This window comes from Cydia pomonella, chromosome 2 (genome assembly GCF_033807575.1).
Source record: "Cydia pomonella isolate Wapato2018A chromosome 2, ilCydPomo1, whole genome shotgun sequence".
NCBI classification, from domain to species: domain Eukaryota; kingdom Metazoa; phylum Arthropoda; class Insecta; order Lepidoptera; family Tortricidae; genus Cydia; species Cydia pomonella.
Genome location: NC_084704.1, coordinates 6,925,148 through 6,945,358, shown reverse-complemented (window position 1 = coordinate 6,945,358; position 20,211 = coordinate 6,925,148). Strand labels below are relative to the sequence as shown.

Sequence of the window (20,211 nt, the reverse complement as noted above, 5' to 3'; positions counted from 1 at the left end):
TAAAAAACAAAATTATATCGTTCTAGAAAAGCCCCACTAGGGCATTTAAGATTCCATGCCATCTTTGTAAACTTTTTATTTATTATTATTTCAAACGAAAAACATGCCTATACCTAAACCTTGTAGATAGTCCGATCATAGTTTATGAAACAATTTCATTTATAGGTAGTTAGCAAACATACTAATGAGCCGGTGACCTACTTCATGACTCGTACTGAATTAATAAATAAATACCCTAACAACCAACAATTTTCGACATAGTTATAGACAAACCAATATATTTGACAGGTAATTATGGCGGTACAACACTGATTAAGGTAGTTGGTTGCTTTTTGTTTACGTATTAATAAATAATGCAAGTTCGTCTTCACAAACTCAGCAACCCAATATCCATCAAAAGGGGAGTGCGGCAAGGGGATACCAATTCACCCAAGGTTTTCACTGCGGTATTAGAAGACGTCATAAAAACGATTGCATGGGACAGAACTGGTATCAATATCCATGGTGTCTTCTTGGCGCATCTCAGATTTGCCGACGACATTGCATTGTTTGCTGAGACCTTGAAAGATCTTCAAGGCATGGTTGAAAGCCTTTACCATGCTTCTTTGCAGTTAGGTTTTAAGATGAATATGTCCAAGATTAAAGTTATGACGAACATCTCTGGGAAATCGAGTCCAACTATTATGGTTGAGAACGAAGTACTGGAGGTGGTCGAGCAATACGTGTATCTTGGACATATTCTATCATTTAACAAAACACAACAACAGGGCAGCATTCAATAAATAAATAAATAAATAATATTATAGGTACATTCCTACACAAAATTGACTAACTCACACGGTAAGCTCAAGAACAATATATACAATACATAAAACATCCATAAGTCAGGAACAAATATCTGTGCTCATCACACAAATAAATGCCATTACCGAGATTCGAACCCAGGACCATCGGCTTCATAGGCTGTCACTACCCACTAGGCCAGACCGGTCGTCGTTTAATAAACTGGCGGACATCCTCAAACCCGTTAACCTTTCACATTGCAGAGCAATGGAGCGCGCCATGCTCGGCATCAAACTTCAAGACCGGGTGAGGAAAATCGAGATCCGACGTTGCACCAAGGTGCAAGACGTCGGACACGTCATTACCAAATTAAAATGGAGCTGGGCGGGGCATGTTGCCTGGCAGAGTTATGGCAGGTGGGCCAAAATGTTAACGGAATGGTTGCCGCTTTCAAGCGAAAAGAGTACCTGGCGTCTGTTGGCTCGTTGGGTGGACGATATTCGGAAGATTGCGGGTCATCTCTGGATGAAATTGGCTCAGGACCGGGATAAATGGCATGCTCGAAGAGAGGCCTACGCTCAGCAGTGGGCGATAAAAGGCTGATATAATGATGATGATTAATCGATTCTCATATTTTTGTACTACCTATCTTAAGATATCTTACGAATACTACGAGTTGATATTAGTGGCTATGATTACTGTCATGTAGATACTCATATATAGATTGTATGTTTACTGTCCTATAAAGTATATGGAAATTTTATAAATTATTCAAGTTACATGTCGGCATGCATGTGTTATGAAAAATATTCCTATAGGTAGGTGCTAATCACACAGAGATGTTTCATATAACTACGTCTTGTTTTTCTTCTAATCTCTTATGACCCCTTTGCAGGTTGTCGGCCGCATTATATCCAATTTATATTCTACCTCAAAACTAGCAGTAATATGTCAGTGACACCTGAGTGCGTGGCAAAGTGTGATATGAAGTCATACACGCCCTACCTCGCCCTTTTACTGGAATTTAACCTCATGTCTGAATATAAATATGTAGAGCTTATGGCTGTGGTATTCCGCTTAAATGTTACTTATTTTTTGTTGCCTTTTAAAATTCTTAAATCCAACACTTGAAAAAAATACGCAAGTAAGGTTAAAAAACTATTCCAACTCAGATAACACGTGGTAAAATCAATATAAAAATGAAACTCATATGGCACTCTTAAATTTAAACGTTGTTCAACAAACTAATGAAGTCAATGGCCATCTATAGTTTTTTTGTCAACAATCAACAAATTTAATTAAATACACCTCAATTCGTAAGGACTATTTCAATAGAAATATCCATTGGTCCATAACTACAGATACAAATAAACTTAGGAGAGAATTGTAAGATATCAAATCTTATTGAAGTCCAATAAGTTTACCCGGAACTGACAGCACTGCACTGATTCAGTGCCGGTACGAGTATCAAATATCGGTATCAATAGCTTGCTCGTAATTTGAAATATCGAAATAATTATACTAGTGGCTCTAGCTGTAAATCTCGCGTGCAACGAATAATTTAAATTATTTTTATTGATGTAGGTACATCGATAATAAACTGTTAACTGTGTAAGATGACTTAAAAATTCGCATTGTGCATTTTGTGGAGAACGGTTTTTTCTGCTCTTTACAGCACACCCATCGTTTAAGATTACGATTCTTGACCACCACATACATGTGAAAGGTTGAACGTATTCAGTGATATTGGTTCTCTGAAGGATGTTTCTGTTAATCTAAATTTACTTTGTTAAAATGTTTAATTTTTGGAAATAATAGGTAACATAATAAAAGTAAATTAGTGTGTGAATCTAGGCTTCATAACGGTTTAGCAACACCTACTTTTTCGATTAACTTCTCTATTTTCCGCTACCCAAAGGTTGTCTGGAAGAGATCGCTTTTTAGCGATAAGACCGCCTGTTGTCTGCCTCTAAATTTAATCAATGGTTTATTTTTCTTGTATATTTTTACTGAGGTGTGCCAATAAAGAGTATTCTATCTATCTATCTATCTATGTAAACGAAACATCTATTCGACGGTAAGTAAATGTTTAGGTGGTATAAAAAAATAATTCATTCAAGTTTTATGTTAACAAAATACTTTCATAATATTCCTATGTCGTAAAATGTTTGATAAAAAGTATTTTACTATGCAAACATTCAAATTCCTATTTAATTGTGACTTACAAAAAAAAAACTTATAAGTAATCCATTTTAAAATTGAAGGAAAGTTCGTATTTGATGAATATCAAAAGAGCGTTTTTTCTCATTAAAAAAAGCTTATTATAATGCACAAACACATTATAAAGAAACTAAGTTTAACAATGAAAGTCAGATTTTTAACGTGATTCCCATAATATTTTCATAATCAAATCCGAACACTCGGGAATAGGGTCGTTATTAATTCAAGTCGAATAATGCAACTTTGCTCCGGGTTGCTTTTAAGTGCAAAGTTGAGAACGTGTTTAGAATGTTACCCGGAAATTTAATAGTTTTACTTGTAACTTTATATGACTGCTCTTAACTAGAGAATAAAGAATAAAAAAGGTTTGGTAACTTATATCCATGATTTTAGTTACCTTCCTACGTTTTATTTAGGTCTCGATTAGTTTTATTTCCGTATCCGTTTCATAATGTTAGTATTTTTTTTCGAAAAGAAATTACCATTAGGTAATATTTAAGCAGTTTTTAAGCAGATGCATTGAATAATATTCCTAATATTTGAAAAAAAATTGCCTAAACCCCCGTTTATTACTTACTGCCCAGAAACCCCAAAGCCCGATTCAGATTTTAATTTCTCGTTATGAAACGGTCATTTATATAATCTGTCAGCTGTTAACAGACCAGAAAATCTTAATCTTTTCCCCGGTCCATAATGAATTCAGATGATTAATCAAACGCCGTAACGTAATGAAAATCGTATGCAAGTTTTCGCACTATTTAAATGGGGCTTAAGACGAAAGTGGACGACCCGCACGAAATCGCCTCCTCATACAAACATAGTCCTGATTTTTGTCTCTGGATATAACATTATTGAAATTATTTTGATACAATTTGTTATATATTCACCACAGATATGCCCATACGTTTGATTATTTTTTCGTTTTTTTATTATTATTTTAAGAGTTCGTTTAGGTTAGATTAAATCGACTCGAGTTGCGAATCACCTATTCGGGCATGTATCGTACAACGTATTACAGTACATAATTATGGCCCAAACATATTGAAAATATTTTGATACAGTTTGTTATATATCAACCACAGATATGCCCATACGTTTGATTAAATTTCGGTTTTTATTATTATTTTAAGGGTTAGGTTAGATTAAATCGACTCGAATTGCGAATCGCCTATTCGGGCTTGTATCGTACAACGTATTACCGTACATAATTATGGCCAAAACATATTGAAAATATTTTGATACAATTTGTCATATATCAACCACAGATATGCCCATACGTTTGATTATTTTTTCGGTTTTTATTATTATTTTAAGGGTTAGGTTAGATTAAATCACCCCGAATTGCGAATCACCTATTCGGGCATGTATCGTACAACGCTTCACAGTACATAATTATGGCCCTTTCAATTTTCGACAAAGTTACCTAATAGTAGTTAAGTTAGCTAATTATCGCACTAGTGCGGTATAGTAGCGCCATATGTATTATAAGAATAATTTAAATAATTCTTTGCACTAATTAAATAGTCAAATAGTCCTTCAAAGTTATAAACTATTATAGCATAATTTGTATGAAATCTGTTTTCGTTCCGAACTTTATAGCATTATAGCATAGCTACGGTTAATATAATTATGTAAAAAGATTTTCCATTATGTCAATATCCATAGAGGAAAATGGGGACTACGTTTATATGGAGACACGGCCGCGCCTTTCCTCTTAACTTTACACAGAATATTAAGTGGATCAGTTTTAAACTGTGTCTTCTAGTGCAGAAGTTGGATAAAAATGCGCTGGCACTTTTCCATCTAATCTCGTTCGTACGGCCCAGGTGTGCTCTCATTGTAAGTTTACAATGGACCCGTAAGTTTACGGTTTTGTAACTTAAACAGGTTTGCTGGTTGCAACTAAGTGAGAGAAATAAATGTTCCTAGCCAAAGTAGGACAGCATTCAACTGACCTCATGTATTTATTTTTTTATGGATGCGTAACATTATGTTCCACGATTTAAAACATTTTTCATTCGATGCTTTTCTTTATATTATGTAGGTATAGGTACCATCTTCATATATGCTAAATCTATCAAACTTATTAGCTTAAGATCTGAGTGCTCAAGTTCGTCCATTTTCAAACTGTATAACATTGTTGTTAGTCAATATCGGCAATCACGAAGCAAACTGCATATACTTGTAACAAAGTTCATTCAGCTGGTTCGAGGTTCCGCCCGGGTTTATTTTCGGATACTGGTTATTATATCTATCACCAGAAGACCAAATGCTCAAAAAATTATACAAAAGGATTAATAACACATGAAAATACTGGTCTATGAAAGAGATAATGAAAATCAAACGTGTACCAATGAAGATCAAATCCTAACTACAACACCTGCCTGCTGCCATGTTTGACATATGTGGAACGTGAAACATGGGCGTGCACTAAGAATAAAATACAAAAGATTGCGGTCTGTCAACACGGCATGGAAAGAAGCATGCTAGGAATAATATTAAATGACAGATGGAGACTGACTACAAAAAAAGTAAAAAAGAAAAAAAGTCAGAGATGCAGCCAGAGAAATAAGAAAAAGAAAACTGAGATAGACAGGTCACATGGCAAGATCGAAAATAAACAAATTGACACATAATATAACTAATTGATTCTATATATACAGCAAGAGATCAGGGACACCCGAAAATGAGATGGGAGGATAATTTTCCACCACAGTGATAAGAACCGCTCGGAACAGAGAAGACTGGAAAGCTTTAGAGGCCTTTGTCGGAAATCCCGACAACCTGACTAGTGACAACTAAAAACAGTGTTAAAACAACATAACAGAACGACAAACGAGTCAATGAACAAAGGCTAATTAGAATTTATTAGATAAGGTTATTATAGCTGACGTATTTTACTTCTGTCACGGGTCACGGGTTCAAATCCTGGCTCGTACCAATGAGTTTTTCGGAACTTATGTACGAAATGTCATTTGATATTTACCACCAGCTTTTCGGTGAAGGAAAACATCGTAAGGAAACCTGCATACATCTGCGAAGAAATTCAAAGGTGTATGTGAAGTCCCCAATCCGCATTGGGCTAGCGTGGGGACTATAGCCTGAGTCCTCTCGCGCATGAGAGGAGGCCTGTGCCCAGCAGTGGGACGTATATAAATAAATAAATAAATAAATATTATAGGACATTATTACACAAATTGACTAAGTCCCTCAGTAAGCTCAATAAGACTTGTGTTGAGGGTACTTAGACAACGATATATATAATTTATAAATATTTATAAATACTTAAATACATAGAAAACACCCATGACTCAGGAACAAATATCCATGCTCATCACACGAATAAATGCCCTTACCAGGATTTGAACCCGGGACCATCGGCTTCATAGGCAGGGTCACTACCCACTAGGCCAGACCGGTCGCCGGTATATAGGCTGAATTATTGTTATTATTTTTTTACTTCTGGAGTAATTACATAATTACATCAATTTCATTGAATGTGTATAGTATCAGACTAAAAATTCAAATTTCGAGGTTTAAGTGATATGTATTTCTTCATTAGTCTATTTTACTCAAAAAATAGATCATTATTTTTAAACCAAAACTATTTAATGTATAAATAACTATAAAAGTAATTATATTTAAAAAAAACTACGACGTAGATCTACTAAATAAAGCGAAAACCATCACGGTATACAAGGCATTCGGTTATAAACCCACATTAACACCGTTTTATTCATTGGGGAGCTATGGTGTCACAGACAGACACGCATATAAGTTGTAATAAAAATAGTGGGGAATCAGTTAATATCGTGTCATATTCAATATCGTGTTTTGAGTATTTTTTTTAGACGCGAACAATTTTTTTTTACACCTTGTATACAAATAGTAAGCTCTTAACATCCCTCTTTCTATGTTTAATTTAAAATATCTGGGAAACCGAGCTTTGCTCGGAAAACATATAGAAACTCAAAAATGCGCATTTTCTCAGAGATAAGACCTAGCTAGATCGATATTTTCGCCCTCGAAAACCCCCGCATAGCAAATTTTATCGAAATGTATAAGATAAGATAGGGCTGACGGTTGAAAAATAAATTGGTATGTTCATTAAACTTCCTTTAAACCACGAAGTTTTTAATATACACAGGCACTTGAAACTAAACTTAACTTAAACTTAACAGTCTTAATTATTATTCCAGCCAGGCATTTTAAGTTAAAAATTAACGGTTACTTTGAAACTATCGTTTTAATTGTTCGTTGTGGCCGCTCTGGCGTTGACATGGCTTCAGATCTTTGAATTAGGTATATTTTACAATGATTGATTATAGTTACAGGCCGACGTTTTTCAATTACATAAATTGCTAAATGTCATTAGGAGCGAAAATTTGAAAGTTCTATCTTGGCTTGCTTATTTATAGTAAATTAGTGTATAATTGTAGGTAGCTTAAAAAGTAATGAAAATTATGGCATTTATGAAGAACTTGAGTGTTTTGACCCTGAAACTTTACACATAAATAATTACCAAACCTTTCGGTACTTTATATCGATTAGTTAACACGTTTGTAACTTTCCAAAGTAGCTTTTTAAATGCATCAAAACATGAAAAATTCAAATTATATTTTATGGCCTATTCACTGACATTTTATTTATTTATGGGTCTTAATACACTTATAGGCACATTTTATACTTAGTGGGGGAAGTATATAAGTGCAGTGAGTACCGATCTAGCCGCGTAGCCAACATGGCAATCGCTTACGTTCCATAGCGATCGAAACGCAACTGTTACTGTCGCACTAATTTGGAAGAGTGATAGATACAAATCAGACTAAGCGTTTCGTTGTTGTAGCGCAAACGATTGTCATCTTGGCTGGGCTGCCAAGTATAAACACGTCTAAAAATATTGATATGGACAAAGTGCCAAAAATATGTATACACCACTTGGCAATAAGATCGTGTATACATATTTTTGGCACTCGTATCGATATTTTCAGATATAACTGTACCGATACACATTTGTCTCAGGCGAAACCGCTTGGCATGATTTTTTTTATACTACGTCGGTGGCAAACAAGCATACGGCCCGCCTGATGGTAAGCAGTCTCCGTAGCCTATGTACGCCTGCAACTCCAGAGGAGTTACATGAGCGTTGCCGACCCTAAACCCGCCCCTCCTCATTGAGCTCTAAATCTAATCTAATTGGGCTCTCTCCATTAGCTGCTATCCAAAAAGGAAGGGTAAAAGATGCCTCCGGCGGTGCAGTTCGTGGTGTATTTCTACTTATTTGTACAACGAATTTTTTTAAAAGTTTTTACATAACATATTATCATAAATATTACAGGAAAAATATAATCACGATACCGATAACTTACTTTGATTTAAAAAAAAAAATCTAATATTATTTGCAATTACACCTCCGCTGCAGGTTGTGATGCATGTGCAATATACGCAAACGCATCACGGCAAGTAGTAGCGCCATAAGTCACATATTACATAGTAACGCCATCTTTCCGCAACTAGCAGCAGACTAGTGGTCAGCGGGTTGAGAACTGGTAAACAAGTGACACCGATAATAGACATTTGGAAATTGAGGGTGTCGCGAAAAAACGCGGACGACCGGCAGAAGACAGAACAAAAGGAGAGAAAATGTTACGCCGTTAATAAGACGGAGACTAATAAAAACATGTAGTTTTACGGACATCGTAGACCATAATAGTATCGATTGGAGTTTGTTGTGATATTTGTGCGTGTGAGTTCCAGAATTAGTCACGGGGTAAGTGTACCGGCTGATCAATTCGCTTTATTGATGTCACTCTGTGATCATGGAAGGATTTTATATTAAAGTGTTATTCACACTCACTGTGCGACACTTTGTTCACAGCATACGGGAACGCCCTTCCTGTCGAATTCGTTTCTGGGAATTTAATCAAAAACTCCCGGAATAACACTGCAGAGGATACGTACCGCAATTTCGCCATAGTGTCATAAGACGATTTGGACTAGAGGCTCAAGTACTCGGCTGCTAAGCAACTGTTCCGGGTTCGCTTCCTGCAAAGGCGAAGTCTTTTTGTTTCTTTTATTTTTGTTTGTATTTAGTGTCTTACTTTTATCTTCATTCATTTTGTTTTTATTTTCATTTTTTTGGCTTTTATGTAATTTACGTAAACAAGAGTTTCTGTTAGTTTTAGTCATCGACGAAACTCTCTTGGCTATTTTGGCAGTATCGTGCACTGTGTCTATTTCAACTTTATTTTAGTATTTAAGGTTTTTGTTGTATTTTTAATTATTATACTGTAAAGTTAACTGTCACCAATTGTTTTATCTATCATCGAATTCAAGAACCCGAGTCATTACATTGGCGCCTAACAGGTATTCGGTGGTTTAGATTAGTCCGTGGTGACAGTTGACAACAGAAGTCTGTTTAAGTTTTGTAAATTAGAGTTCAAAGATAATGGACGTTAACGCCTTGCATAAAGATGAGCTGGAGTTTGAGTTGGCATGCCGGGGTGTCTCGGATTGTGAAACTGTGGCGACTATGCGTAAATTTCTGCGGGCTATGTTAAAACGGGAGGCATCCGGGGAATCCTCTACCTCTATAAAAGTTCCCGCTAGATGTGTGGAAGATCCGGGTAAGGAAATTCTCTTTTGCAGGAACAAATTGTCATCCCTAGTAGCACTTATTTCGGAATTGTCAGTCAGTCCAGACGTTGCACTGATCAGGCGGTTACAAACTCGGTTGACACATCTGGCTTACCGCGCAAAATTGATTGTACCGTTAGCTGAAGCTGACACGGAAAGGCACTTGGCATTGCTCGAGGATATTGATGAAGCTATGGTGTCATTAGAGGGGGTGAAGGAGGAGGAGGCAGAGGACGAGGCCGCCATCTCGGAGCAGGACAAGGCCATGTTACACAGGACATTGGGGGAGGAAGGGTTGAAGATATTAGGAAGTTTATCTATAGCGCACACTTCTAGCAAAGCGGGTTCAAAAATAATTGGAGGCCATCAACACCGCGTGGGTGACGCAGCGGCTCCGGGCACTGCACCTTGCTCTGCACCGGCGGCTATAGCAAGTCGTGCTAGCCTTGAGAGGGGCCATAACCATAAGGAAATACAATCAGAAACTCGGGGCGAAATTCCGAAGGTTCCTTCGGTTTCGCAGGGTTTACAGAGGTCGTCGACATGGGATCCGGAATGTCAAAGGAGGAAGTTAGTTCCAATTAAAGATTGGGGGGTCAAGTTTAGCGGTAGGGATACTGTGAGCATCAATGCATTTCTGGAGAGGGTTGCGGAGCTCAAGGAGGCTCGTAATGCGGACGATGATGATTTATTTCGTTATGCCATAGATCTGTTTGAAGATGAGGCTCTCATATGGTTTAGAGCTAATAGGGGCGTGGTTTCTAATTGGTCGGAGCTAGTGGACCTCCTGGTTGATACTTTCCAGGCACCAAATTATCAGGATGAGCTCTTGGAGGAAATTAAGAGACGAACGCAGAGTAAGCAGGAGAGGGTTGTCATATACTTATCGATCATGCAGAATATGTTTAACCGTTTACCCATGCCGCTTACAGAATCACAAAAATTGGTAATTCTAAGGAAGAACCTGCAACCTTACTACCAGAAGGAAATTTGCCGTGACGCCTTTGATTCCGTGGCAGAATTGACGTCGGTACTAAGGGTGATTGAACGGACCAAGATTCGTTGTGAAGGGTTCAAGGAGCCAACCACGGACAACTTGTCCTTGGAGCGTGATTTAGCATACAAGGGTACCTTAAGTCCCATGCATCAGGAGAACAAGGAGGTAGCAGCCATAGACAATAAAATTGTCAGTAGATCTGTGCAGTCAAAGTGCTGGAATTGCAGGAGTCCGGGCCACAGATTTAGAGATTGCAACTTACCGAGGCAGCGACTCTTCTGTTATAAATGCGGCCGTTTTGGGAATACTGTACAGAAATGTCCTTGCAGTAAGGCGAATGAGGGAAACGGTCAGTCGGAGTCGATGCCTGCCGATTCGACCCCGCAAAAATAAGTCATTCTGTACCGGATGACTGGCAGCAATGGCTAAATACTGTCTCTAGATATTTTAGGACTGGCGAAATATGCAACATACAGCGCAGTCATAGGGATAGACGGTACTACGCAGATATAAGAATCTTGAACCAGCAATTCCTGGCTCTCTTGGACTGCGGAGCTTCAATTTCGGTAATTTCTCGAAACTTTTGTGCAAAGATCACAAGCTTAGGCTTGACGGCACAAAAGGTGGCCGCGCAGGATATATCTATAGCTGATGCATCCGTTCTGACGATTGATACTATAGTCCATCTGCCGATACAGTTTCGAGGAGAATTCAGGGTGGTTCCTTTTTTTGTCATGGACCCATCAAAACATGAAATCATATTAGGTATTAGCTTTTGGGACGCCTTTGGGTTGACAGTGGCGGAGCAGAAGCTGGCTACGGAAATATCGGAGATAGCAGTAGTAAGCTCGGTGGTTTCGCAAGATGAGTTAGATAACAGCCAAAAACAGCGTTTAGGTGTTCTACTGGAAGATATGGGTAGGGATATAGGAAAGGGATTAGGGAGGACATCGCTCATTAGTCATAGGATTGACACAGGAGATAGCTTACCTACCAGCCAGCGACAATATCCTTTCGCTCCGCCTATTATGCGGGAACTGGAGAAGGAGATCCAAGATATGCTTGATAATGATGTAATTGAACCTTCGTTCAGCTCTTGGCGTTCTCCGGTTCTGTTAGTAAAAAAGGCATCGGGTAAAAATCGGTTGTGCCTTGACAGCCGTCAATTAAATAAAGTGACAGTAAAAGACTCTTACCCGTTGCCGAGGGTGACCACTATTTTAGACAGCTTAAAGAACGCGCAGTTTTTGTCGACTATCGATTTACGTTCTGCGTTTTGGCAGATACCCTTAGAAGACTCTAGTAAAGAAAAAACTGCTTTTGGCCTCGCGGGTAAGGGCCTTTACCAATTTAAGGTCATGCCTTTTGGTCTCTGCAATGCTTCTCAAACTCATTAGGCATCAGCTATCTCGCAAATTTTAGAGGAAAAGATATTTTTAGTGTACGGAGTGCCTAATGTGATAATTTGTGACAATGGGAAACAGTTCGTGTCGAACGAATTCAAAGACCTAGTGTCCGGCTACGGAGCAAAACTTTGGTATACACCGTATTACCATCCACAAGCAAATCCAACTGAGCGTGTAAATAAAGTAATTGGAGTGGCGATCGCCTCCTATGTTGAAGATAATCACAGAGAATGGGATAGGTACATATCTCACATTGCTCACGCAGTAAACACTTCAGTACACGAAGTGACGGAAAGAACTCCGGCCTACCTTTTTTTTGGTCGGGAGACGGCGATACAAGGATCGAAAGCGTATAACTTTGAGCCTAAAGATCACATAACTATTAACCAAGAGCGGTTTGAGCGAAATTTTAACCTACGTAGCAAAATATATGAAGACGTTCGTGAGAATATGAGGAAATCTTATGAAGCCAACGCCAAGCGTTACAACCTCCGGCGACGGACGTGTGACTATAAACAAGGTGATCTCGTGTTGAAGCGTACCAAACATCTCTCATGTGCGGACAAAAGTTTCATGGGCAAGTTAGCACCTAAATTTGAAAAAGCTGTTATTGCGAATAAGGTTTCCAATGATGTCTATAGACTTCGGGGTCTTAAAGGGAAAGATTTGGGAACCTGGCACGCTAGCGATTTAAAACGGATAGGGTGAATCCAGTCGGATTCTTCAGAGGTGAGGGGATATGTGATGCATGTGCAATATACGCAAACGCATTACGGCAAGTAGTAGCGCCATAAGTCACATATTACATAGTAACGCCATCTTTCCGCAACTAGCAGCAGACTAGTGGTCAGCGGGTTGAGAACTGGTAAACAAGTGACACCGATAATAGACATTTGGAAATTGAGGGTGTCGCGAAAAAACGCGGACGACCGGCAGAAGACAGAACAAAAGGAGAGAAAATGTTACGCCGTTAATAAGACGGAGACTAATAAAAACATGTAGTTTTACGGACATCGTAGACCATAATAGTATCGATTGGAGTTTGTTGTGATATTTGTGCGTGTGAGTTCCAGAATTAGTCACGGGGTAAGTGTACCGGCTGATCAATTCGCTTTATTGATGTCACTCTGTGATCATGGAAGGATTTTATATTAAAGTGTTATTCACACTCACTGTGCGACACTTTGTTCACAGCATACGGGAACGCCCTTCCTGTCGAATTCGTTTCTGGGAATTTAATCAAAAACTCCCGGAATAACACTGCAGAGGATACGTACCGCAATTTCGCCATAGTGTCATAAGACGATTTGGACTAGAGGCTCAAGTACTCGGCTGCTAAGCAACTGTTCCGGGTTCGCTTCCTGCAAAGGCGAAGTCTTTTTGTTTCTTTTATTTTTGTTTGTATTTAGTGTCTTACTTTTATCTTCATTCATTTTGTTTTTATTTTCATTTTTTTGGCTTTTATGTAATTTACGTAAACAAGAGTTTCTGTTAGTTTTAGTCATCGACGAAACTCTCTTGGCTATTTTGGCAGTATCGTGCACTGTGTCTATTTCAACTTTATTTTAGTATTTAAGGTTTTTGTTGTATTTTTAATTATTATACTGTAAAGTTAACTGTCACCAATTGTTTTATCTATCATCGAATTCAAGAACCCGAGTCATTACAAGGTGTTTATTATATTTAAAATTTATATGCGATTACAACAAAAATACGCTATTTCGAATAAAACAAAAAATGTTGAAATCGGTCCACATAATAAAAAAATATCCCGAAAAAACAGGTTGTGCTAATTAGTTTGCCAATTTACCGATAGATGGCGCTGTTCACAAAATTTTATGCTTAGTATACTTATGGTCACATGCCTTTCGTGTTTATTGTAAGATTAGATAATTGAAAGTTTGTACGGAACGCTCGGTGCGCGAGTCTAGTAATCGAAAATAAAAGAAAAACAGATAATGCAATTAATATAAAAAGGAATACCACCAAATGCTTTATTTCATATTTACATTATTATCGTGTTTGTATTATTCCTGTTTTTAATAGAAGCTTCTCTTTTCCACATTTAAAGAAATTTTAACAAATCAACATAATTCAATTCATAATAAAACTACTCAAGCTTTCCACAAAAAAGTCTCGCTATTTAAAACCCGTTTTTCAATTTTCAACTTAATACTCGTAACGTTGCCTGTCTGAAGGTTTATTTTTTACAATCATGCTTGTCTTTTTAATGAAACTTTTTTAATTACCTTTGTTGTATTATTGAATAAAAACGTATTTCTTAATTTAGCAATATAATTGATAAACTAAGTTAAAGCTTCCTTTATACTTGTATATGAAAAACAAAAAAACCCCGAAAACGTATTTACAGTAGGTATTGTGAAATTCAGCCATGAAACTACATATGGAGGAGCATATGTACTTAAATAAATAAATATTTGGGTACAATCTTACCCAGATCGATCTAGCTCCAAAATAAGCAAAGCTTGTACCTTGTACTGTGGGTCCTAGGCGCCGATAAATATACTTATATAGATAAATACATAGAAAACACCCATGGCTCAGGATAAAATATCTGCGTTCATCACACAAATAAAATTCCCTTACCGGGATTCGAAGCCGGGATCATCGGCTTCATAGGCAGGATCACACCCACTAGGCCAGCCAGATCGGTGACCCTCCATACCTCATTCCAGAATTATTTCCTTTTCATTGGTAGGTACCCAAAATCAAGTGTTATCCGCGTCAATACTTATATAATGAATACAGGGATACTTTTCAAAGCCCTTCAAAAGATGTTTTTCCATGTCAATGGACCATCCATCATAGAAGTTGTTTCGGTTCGAACTTTGCGATAAAGGACCGAATTATGGCTGTTTATAAATAAATTGTATGAAAGACATTAAGGACACTTTTATAAATGCGGGACGCAAACATTTACCTAAATCTTCAAAGAAGTATTACAAACTTTACCTAAAGAATATTAGCTGAATGTGCTTATTTATAAGTAGTGTAGATACCTATTGACGAACGTGGTTTACAGTAAACAAAATCAGATTAATATTGAATTTTATTAATAATACAATGTTTTTAGGATAACGTACCAACGTAAGTATTTTGACATTGCAGATGCTAACAAACAATCAACTGTTTGCTAAGAAGTAAAATTGGAAAAAAAAAAATTGCGTACCTATTATTTGCCCTTATCGCCTTTCTCCTATTATTAACAATTAAGTAGCTACTTATAAACAGCTATTTGGTAGAAAATCATATTTTTTTCTAACCAAGCAAAGTGTAGTATGCGGCAGGGTGGGCTTATCGGCTGGGCCGTCTGATGATATTGTATCTGCAGTTGGTGTGTCAGTAGCCAACTTAAGTAATGTTAGGTACTGACATGAAGACAGTAAGACTGACGAGGCCCGAGGGCAGGGTTCTTTGATATACCTATATTGTTAGATTATTCACAAGGATATGAACCTAAATTAAACTTACACCTACTTACCTAACTTACACGTATAAAATACTATTCGCAAAACTCGCCACGCCACGTTTCCATGTTGAGCCGCAATGGAGTTTTGCATCAGGAACGACTCGGAACGAGGTTCCAGAAATTGTATATATGTATGTATGTATGTATGTATGTATGTATGTATGTATGTATGTATAAACTATTTATTGTACAAAACACAAAACATAAATATGGCACAGGATAAGCAGTACAAAGGCGAACGTATCCCTTTAAGGGATTTCTTCCAGAACATTTGAGTAGATGAGAGTTGATGAAGAACGACGATGACGACACGGGGGGGGAGAGGGTCGGTTTATATTTTTTATATAAATAGAGGCACGTTAATGTCGTATAATAATCATTCGTATGGGTTCTAAGGCTGAAGACACACTGATATTTACCCTGATGTTTATTTCGGTTTGTATTTCTATGGGATGGGTTTACGAAATGTTTTTAAGCTATAATATGTTGCTAAAAGGTGAAGTCAGCAAGTTAAACATATTTTTATGACAAAATAATTAGGACACATTTATTGCAGTACTTACTATACAATAAAGAGACTCAATCGAGCTCAATATTAAGCACAATAAAAATGAAGATGGACAATACAGCCCCAAATCATATTTAAATGTCTCTAGTTAATATAATCGTTTAGTCGACTGCCAAATTGGAGCCCACCCAAATAGTGTAATAAGGCAGACGAAGTTGGTTCCGGCGGGATTGAACGCGCGATCCTCGCCGGGGCGCTTGGCAATGATAACAGTTTAGTGGAAACCCCTTATTACTAAGTTAAGATAGTCGGCAGAAGTTGCTAAACAGGCTTAGTACTCAAAAGTATCTACACGTAACATTTAGTCCACACAGTGCTCGAATATTCTATAACTAACGTGTGGTATTATGTAGGTAAGTAGGTTAGTTTAGCTAATCTTTTTCTTAGCAACTAAATACAGTAGGACCTCACTACACCAGACAGGCAAAAAACCGGTCATTAAAGGATTACAAAGGTTTCGGGATTATGAATTATGATCGCAATATGTATGTATCTAGAATATACCTATAAGATAATTAGTTTATAAATTAATGATTTATGAATCTGTGTATTAACATATTACCTACTTTAACGAAACTAAGTAAATACTGTTCTGCTTCTCATTTCAGCACTTTATTTTGAAGTCACTGTCTTTTAGTCGCGGAAGTGATATAATTATGAGACTATCGGTCGTTATCTTCAGCCAATTTGAAGGCAGTGCGCCCGTGCTGAGTTCGACCGGATTACAGGGATCACTGGTTTAGCTAGAGTCCAGATTAGCGTGGCTCTACTCTATTATATATTTTGTGGAATATATTGGCTAGACGTCGTGATAGCGGACATGGAAGAAAACAATCTCACACGTGAGGATGCCGAAGGCCGGGCAAAGTGGGGAAGATTGAGTAGGAAAGCAGACCCTGGCGCTAGGCCGCTAAACGCTAGGTTGAAGAAGATGATTGCCAGCTAGCGCACGTCTTTCTCTAACAGGGGTGTAGGTAATGATCCCAAAACTAGTTCAATGAAATATGAGGACTTTATTTTGTGATAACTTGGTCTTTTTGTCAAAATGGCTAACTTCTTCCTTCAATATTTAGTCATAAGACACATTGTTTTTAATATTTACTTTATAAAGGGCGCATTTTATATTTTGATATGATTTAATGCATACCATATATGTAATAGGTGTGCATTCAATCATATTAAAACCTATGGTGATTCCATTTTTGTTAATATTGAATATTTATACGACTAAATAGGTTTTTTACCATTTGTCCTGTGAGAGTTATTGATTGATGATTTTATTTTTAATAATTTGGTTTGTGTGTTTATTTTAATAATTATTATTATAGTATTTAATAATTTATTATTATTATTTGTATGTCTCTTACAAATTCTCTGGACCATGGGGTCCCGGGCATTTTGAAGGCGTGCGTGGGGCCGAAGCCAACACGTAGAGTCCCCTTGTAATAAGACAATTTACTCTAAAAGTAATGTGACACCAACCGACGATTATCCCTGTTCACACTATAGCAGTGCACCCAAGGACAAGCCCAGGTTAGTGTAGGACTATTGTAAGAAAAAGGTACAAAAAGAAACCGGGCTATTGGGTTGAGTTTCTAGTGGACTGGTAACCGAGACTATAGAGGTGACTATGGCACCTGCCCTGATCATATGTTGTAAAAACACGAAAAAATGGACAGGTGGTGACTCGCCAACTCACAATATAGGTCCCCGAAAACGGCCGCTCGCACAGAGCGACAAGGGGACAACATTGCGTGAGCGGCTCGGGGTGTGGAGAGGTGTGTGCCGCTTTCTACCCAGTGGCTGTCAGCAGCCACTGTGCCAACTCGCGTCTTATGCATATTTCACTTCCACCCTGCGAGCATATAGCTCTGACACCCCACTCTGGACGGCCGGTAAAGGCAAGCCAGAGGTGAGAGTCCTGCGGCCCCTGCTCAGTGTTCACTCCAGCCGGCCAATCAAGGCAAGCCGGAGAGAGGGGCCTGTCCGAATCTCGGGGGCATGGGACCCAAGGGACGTCACTTCCCATTCAGCTCGCCACAAGCTGCCCTGGGGGCTTATTATTATTATTATTAATTAAATGAAGGCAGCGTGTGGGAATCGCACACCTGCATCCAAATTTTCCTAGTATTTAATTATGTATGTATGTCACTTTATTGCACATAAACAGGTTAACATAAAACAGACAAAACAAAACAAAAAAAGTGTTATGTACAAAGATGAACTTATCCCTAAAAGGGATCTCTTCCAGCTCTTAATTATAATACTATGTTAAGTTTAGGTTCTAAACCCAGTGTCATTTTCGACTAAATCAAAGATGTACATGTAGATTTCATCTAAATCGGTTCACCGGTTATTAATTCCCTATAGAATCCTATACCTCACTTTTCACTCACTTTTAAGGGAATATTTTGGGATACAAAAACTAGCCAATGTTCTTCCCGGGACTGAAAAAAATTGGTTCAGTGGTTATACTGATTTCACATATAAATTTCCACTTCTCTTTTCACACTCTTAAAAGATGATTTTTGGAATAAAAATTATCCTATATTCTTCCCCGATATTCAAAATATCTCTATACCAAATTTAAACTAAATATGATCAGTAATTTTAGCATGACGAGTTAATTTTTTTTACATGTATGTTTTTTTTATATATCGATAAATGGTATCAGTATGATACCATAAATGAATCCGGCATCCCCGATTTATACGAAAACGATGCCAAACTAGGCGTAGTAGCTTAAATGATAAAGATATCAAGATAAAGTTGAGAGCCTCTCACCAAAAATTTGGTGGCACCATTTTTTAAACCCCATCCTTGGGTCCTAAGGACCAATCCTACCAAAGGAAACCTTTTGTTCACGCAACGCTGTACTTTATGAGCTGCACCTTCGATTAATAGGTTAAAAGCCCTTTTTTATGCAAACTTTAAATTCTGGAATCTCGTTCGTCAAGAAAAAACATAGTCTCATATTCATTAATTGTGTCCTTGAAATAAAATCTTGAATATTGTGTACTAACACAATATGTGATACTATAGATAGAAAGCTCCAAAGGCAAAAAAAGTTCAAATTTAAACACCATACATGGGTCTGATTGAGTTGTATATTCCACAGACCCGACCGCAGTGTCGAAACTACCAAGTTGATTTCGATAAACGAGTAGGAAATTTATTCGTCTTGTGGCCCGAAAGAAGAGGAGATTTTACATGAATAAAAATTGTTGCTGGGTTAAAGTTTTCAATATTAAGTTGTTTTGATTTCTGTATTTAAGCTTTAAGAAATCAACATCGGAATAAATCAAAAGAAATCAGTGATATTCCACATGATTAATACATACCTATGTATTTTTCATGTTGGTTTGTTTAAATTAATTTGATAATGAAAAACTTTCTATAAAACTACGAATACAACGTTTATAGGAATAGCTGAATTGCTTTCAGTTTACCATTATTATAATTTTATTATTGTCATAAAATTTATAATGAATTAATTAGATATTCACCTATACCAGGAAACGCCTCCTCGCGGTCCCCGCGGAAATTTGAACCAAACTGTCATCCATATTAACCACTTGTAAAATATCTATATATTATGATTTGGTCACCAGTCAAGAACTACACTACACTCAACTTTATTCAAACACCTTAGTTAGTCTGTAGGGGTAGACGCGTATTTCATATCTGAAAGTTTCTGGAAAAAAATCGCCTCTGCACTTCAGTCATCCGCTCAGCTCGAGGGCTGAAGCGCTACTGAAGTTGGCACGTCCCATCCTGCGTGAGTTTATAACACACCTCCTCCTTAAAGCTGAAGATGTGTACATTGCCGGTTTTATTATGTAATGGGAAGCTTTAGAATGAAAATAATCAGCAATGGATTACGCTCATGATTATCTTTCATGATTGTTGAATTTATTGATAATTGATATGTGTGATATTTATTATAAACTAGACATAGGCACCATACTATACACTTTAAAGTGAAATGATCTATTATTTAGCATCATTAATTTGATTTTTAGTAGGCGTCTAGGTTGGGTACTAGTCGAATTTTGTCCTATCTAACGGACACACCAATCGGACTCCCCTAAACATTATATCAGTTTATTAA

General features: G+C 37.4%; 1 protein-coding gene across 1 annotated transcript in view; it reads right to left on the bottom strand.

Moving 5' to 3' along the window:
- Nucleotides 1-20,051, bottom strand: part of LOC133532561 (leucine-rich repeats and immunoglobulin-like domains protein 1) — a 103,623-nt gene extending 83,572 nt beyond the window's left edge. Inside the window, exon 1 of the mRNA XM_061871296.1 lies at nt 19,607-20,051. Coding sequence (XP_061727280.1) covers nt 19,607-19,662 — 56 coding nt within the window. The 5' untranslated portion in view covers nt 19,663-20,051. The remainder of the gene's footprint in view (nt 1-19,606) is intronic.
- Between the last annotated feature and the right edge of the window lie 160 nt (nt 20,052-20,211).